We start from the raw sequence: 13,116 nt of genomic DNA on the forward strand, positions 1-13,116 counted from the left end.
AGATTGATAATGTAAAATGTTTGTAATCAAGCCTATGAGTCATTTGCTGTGAAGTTTTAACATTTAATTAACCTTGACGTTGTTCTCCGTAACTCACTTTGTACGTGTGACTGTACAGTGTCACATACACATATTATTCATACTATTTTAAGGTAATTATTCACAACTTTTTATTTTAGTGTTTTAAGAATAATGTAAACATGGTTTGTTTGGACCACTTAAGAACCATTTTACTCTTCACTAAAATTTTAAATTTGAACTGTCAAAATAACCTCTCCACTTAATAGATTAAACTATTCATGTATATATAGTATTTTCATTTTGGAACCTTGTATCAGTGATGTTATTGGTTTTGTTATATTTTTTAACTGTTTTAATTTATTAAATGTAAACTTAAATCGAGAAACAAAACAGTTCTGTAGGTATCAATTGCAAACAAAGTTTTTAAAAAACACCAAATGTATTGTTGAGTTCATGATGTAAAATGGAAAATCTCGGTAAGATGTCATAAAATGCCATAAAAAGTGATAAATTCACTGAGTGAAAAAGTTTTTGATACTTCCCAGCTATTTATTGAAATATATTTCGGTGGACATTGCACCCTCTTCAGTCTTGAGTTTAGTTGGATGTTAAGTCTCCATATAATTCCTATACTGATCATGTACATTTTAATACCTGTGTATAAGTATTTGCTCTCGTTCTTGTATAGTCCTCTTTATGTCTGTTTAAAGAAATATTTCCTTTCCTTTTTTTATTTTCCAAAGATAACTTTTTTTATCTTATTATTGTTATTATTTATTTTAGAAATCAAAACTACAAATAGAAGAAATTAACATTTGAACTGATTTGTGATAAGGTAAAATATTTTAATTAATTCGTTTATTTAAATTTTAAAGATATGAATTGACATTTATAATTTGTTTTAAACAAAATTACTTTAATTAACCCAAATGTGAGTAGTGAAACATTTGATGAAAATCAATTTATTGTTTATATGGATTTGTTCGACAATCTAACCTTTTGTACCAAAATGAGTAAACTTTCGAACAATAATGTGGTTGAATTATTACCTACTACACCTTGTTTATGTTACTATTTGTTCTATAATGCGATTGTATGGTTAGAATATATTCATTAAAAAATCGTATAATTGTAAATTACATTGGACTAAATTAAATTGTTCGTCTGCAGGAAATTCCTTTTTTCAAGTTGGTCGATACTTTGTCTGATTGACTAGTTATCTATGGTAATAATTCTCTTATTTTCAGGCCTGGCTAGTGAATTAATTGCTCCGACATGGAAGCTATTGCAAAGCACGATTTCAACGCCACAGCAGACGATGAATTATCTTTCAGGTGGGTTTAAAATTTTTTAACGTCTTTGGTTCTGACGCGGAAGGTACATTTTCTCGACAATTTCACACGGATTTTTTAGCATTTCTTGAATTTCTTTTACTTTAAAAAATATCTTAACTTTCTTTTTTCTTTTAGAAAACACCAAATCTTGAAAGTGTTGAATAAAGAAGATGACATGAATTGGTTTCGAGCTGAATTGGATGGCAGAGAAGGTCTTATACCCAGTAATTATATAGGTATGTAATTTTAAACAGTAATTTATCCATCTAACAATAGGACAAAAGGTTGATGTATTGATTGAATAATAGATCATTTTCATCGGTAAATCTTCTCAGGGCTCTTACAACAAATCCGTTAAAAAGAAAGCTAACAGAACTGATTATAAATACTTAATGATTGTTAGATATAATTTAGAAACTGACAAAATGAAATATTTTGATGATTGCTTTTTCTACAACTTTTTCAGAAGTGAAACAGTCATATATTTTGATGAACAGCCTTACATATAACATCCCTTTTAACATTTTCAAAAAAAAAAAAACAATAATATATTTTAAAGAAATACCTTTCATGTACCAATTCCTTTTTTATTATTTTTTCAGAGACAAAAAATCCTATATTTTTAATAAGGCTTGCAATCCGCCGATTCCGATTCTTACAAAAATCTGCCAAATAAAAAAGCGGATTACTCCGTGGATTTTGGATTCTTTTTTTTTTTGCGGGTTGGGGATTTTTGAATTGTGGATTGCAATTTCTAGCAATATTTTATAGGTCTTGTTTTTATATATAAAAAAAATCAAGCCCCTACAGAGCCATTTTTTAACCCTTATTTAACCTAACCTAACCTTCAATATTTTTTTAGAGATGAAACCACACAGTTGGTATTATGGTCGAATAACTCGTGCCGGGGCTGAGAAGCTTTTAATTAACAAACACGAGGGCGCCTTTGTGGTCCGTGTCAGTGAATCCTCCCCTGGAGATTTTTCTCTCAGGTAAATATAAAGAACACGGATGATAACATATGAACAAGAATGACAACAATCATGTACGCGAAGCTCTAACATCAAAGGGCATGACTTAATGGTTACGGGTTCATGCACATTTTGAAATCGTTAGAACAGTTCTAACATGCAAAAATTAACGATAATAGTTATTCTTTACGAACTTCTCGACCCTTAATAAAGAAAAGCTGTGCTTTTAATAAGGATGACAACATATTGAAGCTTATAATAAATATATTATTAACCAACGGAGTATATATGTATTGACCATCCACACAAAATTTCTGCTGTCTATCTAGGAGCTGAGAAAAAAATATTCCCACAAATTTAATTGCTGCCAAAGCATTGTTAACAGACAGACCGACCAACTGGTTAATATTTTAGCAGCTGGTTTTTCAAAGGATGTAATAAAAATCATTCCTGTAAATTAATAGTAGTATAAACGCATTTGAAAAATATCCAACAAATATTTCTATTTGTTAAAAAGCATTAAATTGTTGTAGTTGTAATGACATTGGCCTTTAATTATGAATATTAATTTATTTAGTGTGAAATGCGGCGATGGAGTTCAACATTTTAAAGTACTACGAGATGCTCAAGGAAAGTTCATCATGAAATATTTTAAGAAAAAGCAATATTGTTACATCATTTTCTATCCAGTAGCATTCTTACTAAAAGTTTTTGCAAATCCATACATCCATTTTGACTAAATTTACACAGTTTAAACTCTACAGTAGTCCTGTTATATTCTTTACTCTTGCTGCTGCGTTGCTTATTATTCCTTGTTATTTTTTGTTTACTAAACCTTTGGTATTCTATACAATATTTCATTCTGAACTAAAATGTAGGGAAATTTTTCCTGTGGGTTGTAAAATTCAACAGCCTAAACGAACTCGTTGAGTACCACCATTCTGCCAGTGTGTCCAGGTAAGGCTTAGTTCAATTGATTTATCAGGAAAGAAATAGTGATCAAAAATATTTAAAATAATCTTCTGCATTGAACTACTACTTTGGAATAAAAAAACAAGTATGAAAAACAATCAAGCATTAACCAACAAATAATTACGTCTTTAATATCTCAAAACATAATGGATTTGCTTACATTTTATCATGACTTGATTACAAAGATGAAATATTGTGCCTTATCTTCCTAGGAATCATTATTCTTACTAAAATGGTCGTAAAAAATCTAAAAACTCTTTTTGTGTAGAAAGGATAAACGGACGTTCCGTTAGTTAATAATTAGATTGTATCTAACTATTACAGGAATCATTATGTCAAGTTGGAATCGACTTGACAATTACAAAACTTCAAAATTAACTATTTAAACTATTTATTACGGGCAACCCGACTCGAAATGTAGCATAGGCGTCCAAGGGGGGGGGTAATGGGCCATTTGGCACCCCCAAAATTTTGTGAACAATACCCCCCCCCAAAAAAAATTACCCCTACCTTGGGGGTGCCGTAGGCACCCCCAACGATTTTGGGGGGGGGGTATTTACCCCCCCAAACCATTTGGGGGGGGGGGGGGGTAATTACTCCCCCCCCAAAATAAATGTTCTTTAAAAAAAAAGTCATAGTGTGACTCGAGCCTTGAGGTGTAATATATTTTATGTTCCTCGTTTGGTCTCCTAATAGTTAATGAAAAGTATATCCTAAATGGCTTTTGATAGTTTATTTTAGGATAGGTTATATTGGTTTAGGTGATTGCCCCACATGGTTGAGCAATTGGCCCCCCGCAGGGGCTAGAAATAGGATAGAAGCTTGTGTGAAAAAAACGAAGAAACGCCCCTTAAAGAGCGTTGCCACAAAAGGGACTATACCCCAATATAGTCCAACCAGTTAAAACAGTTCTTAACCATGATAACAAAAAATTTAATAGTTTGATCATGTTTTATTTGCTTGGGCCTTTATAAGGGCTAAAACCATCCCGGGGATCTATGATGTAATTGTAAATCACTGAAGATTCCATAAAATAGATACCTAACTAAATTAAATATTTCATTAAATAATGAAAAAGAATTTCTATAGGCGATTTCTTTTGGGAGGATGTCAGGGTGTCTCAAAACTAGTTATAAAACTTACCAGGACCTAAAAGACGCTTCACTTTAAAGTATAATCATATTAGTTCATTGGTTAGTGAGTTAATTATTGTATTTTTATGTTCTAAAGAATGAGATACTACTATATATTTGAATAGTAGTGGCGCCCTTAGCATCTAAGAACTCGTGTTTTCTAAAGGGTAAAAAGGGAGGAGAAAAATAGCCTAAAACCACTCAAAGGATTGACCTATAATAGTGTGGAACCATCATGGGATCTATGTGAAGCTTTCCTAAAAAGGAGAACTCAGTATTAAAAGTAATGAAATCTGAAGCTATAGTCAAATAAACCTTACTTACTACTTTATGTTATAGGATAGTACTTATTAACTTAATAGATTAGGTAGGTGCTTTTTTTACATAATTAAATTACCCCCCCCAAAAATTTTACCCCCGGGGTAAATTAGTTTGGGGGGGGTAATTACCCCCCCCCCCCAACAGATTTGGGGGGAGTATTTACCTCCCCCAACAGACTTTTGGGGGGGTAATTACCCCCCCCCAATCAAATTTTACCCCCGGGGTAAAAATTTTGGGGGGGGTAAATAAAATTTCGGCGCGCTTCGCGCGCCATTTTACCCCCCCAAAACACGAATTACCCCCCCCTCCCCTAAAATTTTTTACCCCCCCCCCAAAAAAAAGCTTGGACGCCCCTGAAATGTAGTTTCTGTTTTTAAATGTTAAAAATGTAATATTTCTTTATCATTTTGTTTCAGATCCCAAGATATTAAATTGAAAGAGATGGTACCAGAAGAATTTCTCGTCCAGGAAAATGTTTATCTAAATAACCTTTCGCGGATTTTTTCATTCTTGTTATTTTTGTGCATAAATCCTCGAATATTATTATTGAGAGAATGAATGCATATAGTTTGAAATTGAGATGCCACGATAAGTTGAATAATTGTTTGCAATTAAGATAGATGTGTGACTTGACTTGAAGGGGAGGGGGGGGGGGGGGGGTGCTAGCATTTATTCACAATTTGTACTGAATTTTATTTGCTAATTATTAACATTAAATAAGTAAATTATTTTTCTAAACATATTTAGATATTGCCTCTTACTTATTCTCATATTAGCGGCATTGATCTTAGGCTCTAAGTATTCTTACCCCTGTCTAACTCCTTTAAAATAGCCCAAAACCAACCTAGGACCATCGAATGATTGCTTTCTTGTAAAATAAAAATTATCATTTAAGCTTTCTTTAAAAGATATATGTAATAGTTTGTCGTTGTCACTTAGACACAATATGAATTTTGGCATATAGTATTAGAAATTTCCCTTATCCTTATGCAAATTAATTACAATTGCTGCATTTACTTGATGCATTAAATCAATACATAATATTTACATACAGACAGTCAAACATAACAATTTTGCAACTTTGCCAAATTAGAACATTTAGAACTAGAACATTCTTTTTTTATTGCACCTTATAATATCATGGTAGACAAAGAACTTTATTCAATGAGAGAGAATGTTTATTTATCGCATCGTTTTATAGACAGCTTTCCGCGGATATTAAATGAAAAATTTTAAGATTAATAATATCCGTAAGAAGATCTCTGTAATACGATGCTATTTATGATTTTTCAGTATGGCTGAAATCTGATTCTAAACCAGCGCATATAAATCAGTCTCGAAGCCATACTAGAACTATTGAGAAGTAATTTGAATTGCAGAAAGTTATAAGGCAATTTAGATTTTTTGCTCATATTTTTAGTAAACTTAATTTTTTAATAAACATTTCCAAAACCCTAGGCCCTGTATGATTTTATTCCTCAAGAGCATGGCGAACTGGAATTCCGACGGGGAGACGTTATTACCGTTACCGATAAATCCGACCAGCACTGGTGGACGGGAGAGCTTGGAAATCGGCGGGGACTTTTCCCCGCCACCTATGTCACGCCGTACCACACGTCTTGAGGTGGTTCCATTGGTCCCGTGTTTACAGAGTTGTTACAGCACAGTCCAGAGCTGGGATACAATGTGAACCAGGGGAGCAAAGCTACTCTAGAAACCACCATTATTGCTCTCTGAACGTTATCAGCTTCAAAATATACATAAATCATACCTAATATACTTTACAACATTACAACTCAATTTTTTAAAAGAAATTAAACAATTGTCATGACTTTTAATGTACAAATCATAATAAAAAGTGATTTTTTCAAATGTTACATTTTTATAAAGTCTTCTTTTTTGATTTTGTATATCTATAAAGTTAACAAATATTATTATAATTTGTCCTTAATATTGTTAAACATCATACATTTTATAATTCTAAATGTTTTTGTTTTTAAAGACAAACTTAAGAGTAAAAGTATTTTATTTCTATTATTAAACTTGAATTCATAAAAATCTTTTGAAGAATTAATTTATTGAAAACACCGCACAACAATTCATACTCATTTATTTATTTAATTTGTTGTGAAAAAAAAACTTAACAGACCTTTAAATTTTAAAGGAAACGTAACAACGAAAAATAGAATAGTAGAAATAGTATGATTTTTTTACTTTTGTAATATTGTGTTTTTCTATCTTAGTAACTTAAATTAAAACCTAAAATTTTTATCTTTCCTGAATTTTAGTTTTAAAGAGTATACAATACATTGACGAAGGTCCAAAAATTTTCTGATTGTTAGTAAAAAAAATCTTCCAATTTTAAACTCAAAACAACTGTAGTTGCTATTTTTTAACACAAAGACATTAAAATATGACGTTTCTTGACATTTTCAATGCATTATTTTATATTGAACTTTGTTGACTTTAAAGGATAGGGGAAAGGTTTACTTTTTTTACAACAAAAAAACTTGCCTTGAAGGCTTTTGGGGAAAATATTAAGAAAAAAAATAGTTTTTTTTCCAAATATTAATTCAGTGTTGCATAAAATCTCATAGGACTTGAAAGAAGAAATATAATTTCTTTATGTTAATTGTTATGTTTGAATTGGTTTTGTTCTTTTACTGTGAATAATACATAAACCATTTAGGGCCAAGTATTTCAGCTTTTATTTCAACTTTTAATTTTAGTAACAATGCATTAAAAAGAATTTAAAATTCAAATGACCTATTTTTTTTAAATACTTGACCTTGCATAAACCTTATTCAGATATTTTGATCTTCCATTAAACTGGATTTTTTCCAGGTTTATTTATAAACCGGTATTTCAGAAACCGATAATTTATTTAAGATAGTAAGGCTATAAATTTAAGAAAATAATCTTTATTTAGCTTTTTAATAAAAAGAAACAAAAATCAAAAAGTAAATTGTAACAAAAAATATTTTTATCCGAATATTTGACTACTTTCTTCAATGGAAATATTATTCTTAATGAAACTTTTCTATTTGTAAAAAAAAGTATTGGTGAAAGATTTCTTGAAAAATTAATTATAGAACAGAATATACAATGATTAAATCCACAGATAAAACAAAAAAATGTGAAAAAATCGACAATTTATTTCTCAATAGGTCCTAGGACACTACCTAAAAAGTCCCCTATATCAGATCGATCTGTGTACAAGCATAAATTACAAAAAAATTGCTTTACATATATATTAGATTGTGATTAAAAGAAATAGAGAGGTGGGAGGAAAGACACATTCAACTAGATTGGAAAATATTCACTCCTGAATTTTATTTTTTTGTTATTCTGTTCAACAATTAATTATTCAGAATTCTGTTCACTGTCTTTAAAACTCTGATAGATTTGTTAAGCAGCCTAGAACATGATTAGTTAGGTAGATTTTTTATAATTGTTTTTACGTTGATATAACAATATTATATTATTATTATTATAAATAATCCCTGAATAAAAATATAAATAATTCATTTTCTCATATTGTAATGAATTTTATCCTGTACATATTCTATAAAAGTATATAAAATGAAAATGACATATTCCAGTAATTTTTAATGTACTGAACGAATAAAGTTTTGAGTTTGATTGTATCTCTCTGTGTTAGGTTTTAGTATTTTATCAAACGAAGCTCGTATTTTTTATTGTTAAACAGCCCACATACTATATAATAAAATACTCTCATAAGTTATACTTATCTAACATTTTTCATAGAACATGTTTTGAAAATAACTCTGGATTAGTGCAATATCTTTTTTATGCCTTTTTTGTATGTCAAATAAAATAAAATAACTGCTTTATTTACTTAATTTTGTTTCACAAAAGACATAACAAAAATTGCTTCTGAAAATAGACTCTATGCTTTTTCATACCTTTACTAACCACATACAGTATGACCCTTTGTAATTTTCTAAATTAAGAAGTAAAGTAGGATTATTTTAAGATTTCATTTATGAATTATTTTTTAAGTACAATAAGCCATTATAAACCTGGAAACAAATCAGATTTTTCTACCCACTCTTTTAAGGTAAAAAGAAAGATTTTAGCTTTAAAAGGTTTTTAAAGGGTCATACTGTAAATCAATAGAAATATGCTTAGCAATCACTATTTTCGTTCTCAGGACGAAATCGATTTGGCTTTACGAAAAATATTACCAAAAAAACAACCATATTAATATAAAAAGACGTGTTTTTTTTTCGACAGTGACCAATTCGATCCTGTACAGTACTTTTATTACAGTCTTGAATTGAATTTAAAGATAATTTTCCTGTTATTTTAATTTTTGAATGACGATCGATGTTCTTGTTGGGTTTTTTTTACTTAATTTTTAATTTTATATACTTAATACCCTTTCTAGACTGTAAAATACCGCAAGGCTATAATATTTATAAAGATAGACAGACAGATACACATGCTATTACTTGATGTTTATTATTTGCAGATGTATAATGTCCCTGTCAGGCAGCAGGCGTGGAGTTACCCCTCCGGGACCCCCGGCATCTACAGGCAAACATGCATTCGTTTCGTGTAGACAAAAAATGAGTGCGCTGATTAAATTTTTAGTTTTTTAACCAAATAAGATATTGCAGAGGAATGTAAATAACAGCATTTTTTCCTTGTATAAAAGTCTGTGTGTGTGTAGCAAAGGCTCCGATATGGTTTTCCTATACAGTGAAGCTTCTTATATATCCAGAGAAGTTTATGACTTTTGTGGAGGATACCACCACCCTCATATTCCTATTAGAAATCACCCGTGTAAAAAATTACGCCCCTTCCTAAAAGAAATGATAAGTTGTGGCACTTCAGCGATAGGTGGATGTAATTGCGTGTTAGGTTCTTAACCATACACTACTGGCTTAAGCCTTAACAACTAGAGTCTTTATCTGTAGGGGGTGGAACTGTGTAGAAAATAGCCTAAAGCAATCCAGACTTATATTTGGAAATAAAATATCCTAAAAGAATAGCCATTGACCTAAGTGAACTTGAGAAGCCACTTTCCTTATAAAAGATAAATCATTCGGTTTATTTGTTAGCTAGTTCTTATCTTACAGGCAAAGAACTTCACTACTTATAGCATGTATTAATTCTCCTTAATGCCTATGGGCATCAGTACTTTTTTATTACAAGTACTTGCGGCTACGCCCCTAGAGGCCTCTAGGGGCACTTGAGGGGGGGAGGGTGAATCTCAAAACCTACTTTTTAATTCAAATTTAAAAAAAAAAAAAAAAATTGGGGGGGGGGGGGGAGGGCGACCCTTCTAGCCCCATTTTTTATTTAGTTTTAAAAAAATTTAATTTAATTTATTTTCTTGGGGGCAGGGGGTAATTTTTTTCTAGGGGCAATTTCTCTTGAGAGGTTGGTAGTAACATCCCCCAAAATAGTTATAAACCTTCCCGGGACCTATGAGAAGCTACCCTGTAAAGGAGAACCATATCGGTTCAGCGGTTAGCAAGATCCATTGGTACAGACAGACAAACATCCTGTTACTTTATTACTAGGATGAGGGAGGCTTTTCAAGGAATGGGATGGGGAAATAAAAGGGATAGGGGGTGAGAAGTTAAAGTGCTAGCATAAAGGGAGATACTGGTACCCAAAGTTTTATAAAACATTCGTTTGTTAGAAAATAAAATTGGCTACTTTTATTCTATCTTGATTTTGTTCATCATTGATTTATCACCAATTGTCTTATCCCCAAATATCCTTGCTAATAACACTAAAACTAACAAACGTATGTATGATATTGTGCAGGAGTATTTCAGATTTTAGTGACTCACGTTGCCAAATTTCATGGAATCATCAAAATATTTGGACAAAATGATTTAAAAACAGGTTAATTTAAATTGCTTAGGTAGTTAATCTAGTTTTGTCTGTTCATCTGTCACTTATAGACAAAAAAAGGGTTTAGTTAATACAAAAATCAAAGTAAAATATACTTAATACCTTTCATGATTACTCCTGCTAATAAATAAAAATTTTTGGATAATAAAGTATACATACATTTAAGTATAAAACAAAATAAAATAAATTGCGTTCTTTTTTAAACTAAAACAAAAGTTTAAAGGCACTCAACTAAAGATAGTTACAGCACTGAAATTTGGCATGGCGGTAGCTTTTGTTAGTTGAGTTCCTTTGACTTTTAGTTTTAGTTTCAAAAAGTGTCACACTCGCCCTCCAACTTTTTAAGAGTCTAACTTATAGAATTCTTTCTAGGTGAAATAGTAAGAAAATATTTGAGTCGGCATAGAAGTGAACTCGAGGGAGGCCAACAGCCCACACAAATTACTCCAGGCCAGTCTATAATTGTCAGGTAATACTTTAGTTCTGTCATTGTTATCAACAAAGAAAAGTATTAAGAACTAAATAAAATGATTTTTATTACATACCTACCTATTTTTGCTGAATTTTTCTTTTTATAAGGGGGGGGGGGAGTAAACAGAGACACCCTTTTTCCCCCACTTATTTTTAAAATAAATTGAAAAGTAACCCAACCTGACCAATTGAACTAAACACCCAGACGAAAAACAACTTCCTCCCCTCCCTTTTATTTTCAATTTATTTCAAAAATTAAAAAAAAGATGAAAGGTGGGTTATTCGTGCTCAACATGGTACTTTGTGTGAAAGCGCTGATATTTTTAGACATGAAGGGAGTTGGCAGCGTGGTCTGGTGAATACACTTTCTGGAATCAAAGTTCTGGTTAATCTAGTGGATACTGGTGAGACACAGGTACGTACGCCGCAGCACTTTAATGATAATCAGAGTGTCCGCCCCTAGAATTACTTGTAGGAAAAAGAGGAGGCCCCCAGGGTATGGCAAGTCAACCCCCCACTTTTCATTTTAGCCCAAAGAAAAAGATTTTAAAAAGGATTTCATTTAAGTATTCACTTGAAAAGAGAACCATATCGGTCAAGTGGTTAGCGAGACCTTAAGGTATAGATACAGGTTTCACAAAGAGACATCCTGTTGCTTTTTATTTAATGATTTAAAATTGCATATGAGTAAAAATAAAAGTAAAGTATGGATAATTCCGCGACTTCTGTTGTCAACCTTTATGTATTTTATATCATTAATATTTTTGTTCCTAATAAGATTATTTTTTCAGGAATTTCACCTGTCCCATATTAGAACGGAAATCCATAGTCAACTACAGAGCATTCCTCCGCTGGCAGTAGAATATGTTTTAGCAGAGGTTGTGCCCCCTGCGGGAGAGTGGTCCAAACCCTCCATAGAGTTTGTCAAGGATGCTCTTAAAGGTAAGAAAAATACCCAGATATAAGTGTTATATCTATATTCTACCATTAAGTTTTCTTAATAGAATTATCTATTACCTCTAAATCAAATATGGTATTTAATTTTTAAAGTCTCTCAATTTCTTGTTAGTAAAGCCATTAATTCTGAAATTTATTAAACTTAACACTATTTTTTTAAGGTGATGTGTGTACAGCTCAAATAATACATAAATCACATGGATATGATTTTATTAGGTAAACACTTTTTTTTTCAAACATAAATCAAATATAAAGCTTAATATGGACGGTCAATAAGTTTAACATTCCTAATATTTTTATAGAAAAGGTTGGTAATTTTCATTTACTCTCTAGAGACGTCTTTGTGATCTTAGAGAACAAGCAAATAATCTGTTATTATAAACTTATCTATCATCTAACCCTTTTTTTTAGAGTTTTTAAATCTGACTCTCGCGAGCCCTTCGTGCATGACATGATTCAGTGTGGTTTTGCCATAGCCGGCTATCCTAATATGGACAATGTGCCCCCTGCTGAAAACTACACCCCTCCCCAGATATCTGTGATGCCCATGGGGCCTGGAGGAGGTCCCACCTCCCCTGGCTATCCATCCCAATGTGGAACAAGAATGTCCCCGCAACAATATGATTATCAGGTACAAAATTGAGAAAAAATAAACATTTGAGTTAAAAGTTAAATGAAATGACAACAGCCTTAAGCAGTGTATCACATAAATATCAGGAAAAGTAAAAAGTTAACAATACGGTTTTTTTATCTGAACTTAAAGATCTCAAAAAAAATAATTACTGGTCCAAATGTCTTTGTGTGGGATTAGGTTATATTGGTGAGGTTCCCAGCCCTTGCCATATAGGCCTAGGTCGAAGTAACTAATTTATTTATATAGCAGACAAGCTGGAGCGATGGGGTGAATGGTGCCCGCCAGGATTCCAGATCTGGAGGAAGAAATGGTGGTCAGGTTTCAATCAGAACTGGTCACAATCAACAAAACTACAGGCACAAATTTAATGAAAAATGATAGTTAAAAGTAAATTAAAAGATTTTGAAAAA

The 13,116-nt window shown here is 31.6% G+C and overlaps 2 protein-coding genes across 5 annotated transcripts in view; both read left to right on the plus strand.

The window, feature by feature from the left end:
• drk (growth factor receptor-bound protein 2 drk) lies at positions 1 to 8,394 on the plus strand. The gene is made up of 9 exons (XM_080164288.1): positions 1 to 152; positions 805 to 856; positions 1,269 to 1,355; positions 1,491 to 1,591; positions 2,218 to 2,347; positions 2,904 to 2,954; positions 3,203 to 3,283; positions 5,169 to 5,218; positions 6,209 to 8,394. The coding sequence occupies exons 3-9, from the start codon at positions 1,297 to 1,299 to the stop codon at positions 6,373 to 6,375; spliced, it is 639 nt and encodes a 212-aa protein (XP_080020414.1). The 5' UTR covers positions 1 to 152; positions 805 to 856; positions 1,269 to 1,296; the 3' UTR covers positions 6,376 to 8,394.
• The window catches only part of LOC145322327 (uncharacterized), a 26,553-nt gene continuing 21,637 nt past the window's right edge, over positions 8,201 to 13,116 (plus strand). For 2 of the 4 annotated variants that reach the window (XM_080164286.1, XM_080164284.1), the window contains exons 1-9: positions 8,388 to 8,696; positions 8,893 to 9,312; positions 10,555 to 10,635; positions 11,017 to 11,113; positions 11,443 to 11,530; positions 11,907 to 12,057; positions 12,234 to 12,288; positions 12,484 to 12,703; positions 12,953 to 13,062. In XM_080164286.1, the coding sequence (XP_080020412.1) occupies positions 9,231 to 9,312; positions 10,555 to 10,635; positions 11,017 to 11,113; positions 11,443 to 11,530; positions 11,907 to 12,057; positions 12,234 to 12,288; positions 12,484 to 12,703; positions 12,953 to 13,062 (884 nt within the window). In that variant the 5' untranslated portion in view covers positions 8,388 to 8,696; positions 8,893 to 9,230. Of the gene's footprint in view, positions 8,326 to 8,387; positions 8,697 to 8,892; positions 9,313 to 10,554; positions 10,636 to 11,016; positions 11,114 to 11,442; positions 11,531 to 11,906; positions 12,058 to 12,233; positions 12,289 to 12,483; positions 12,704 to 12,952; positions 13,063 to 13,116 lie in introns of those variants that run through there. The other 2 variants (XM_080164285.1, XM_080164287.1) reach the window with 2 other exon arrangements.

The sequence above is a fragment of the Acartia tonsa genome, chromosome 6 (assembly GCF_053477335.1).
Source record: "Acartia tonsa isolate MP-2025a chromosome 6, ASM5347733v1, whole genome shotgun sequence".
In the NCBI taxonomy this organism is placed as follows: domain Eukaryota; kingdom Metazoa; phylum Arthropoda; class Copepoda; order Calanoida; family Acartiidae; genus Acartia; species Acartia tonsa.

Bases quoted from the DNA above. Each gene is read 5' to 3' on its own strand.
- drk (XM_080164288.1), top strand. From the start codon at position 1,297: ATGGAAGCTATTGCAAAGCACGATTTCAACGCCACAGCAGACGATGAA. The intron at 3,284-5,168 runs GTAAGGCTTAGT...ATTTTGTTTCAG, and splicing joins CATTCTGCCAGTGTGTCCAG to ATCCCAAGATATTAAATTGA. The intron at 5,219-6,208 runs AGGAAAATGTTT...TTCCAAAACCCT, and splicing joins ACCAGAAGAATTTCTCGTCC to AGGCCCTGTATGATTTTATT.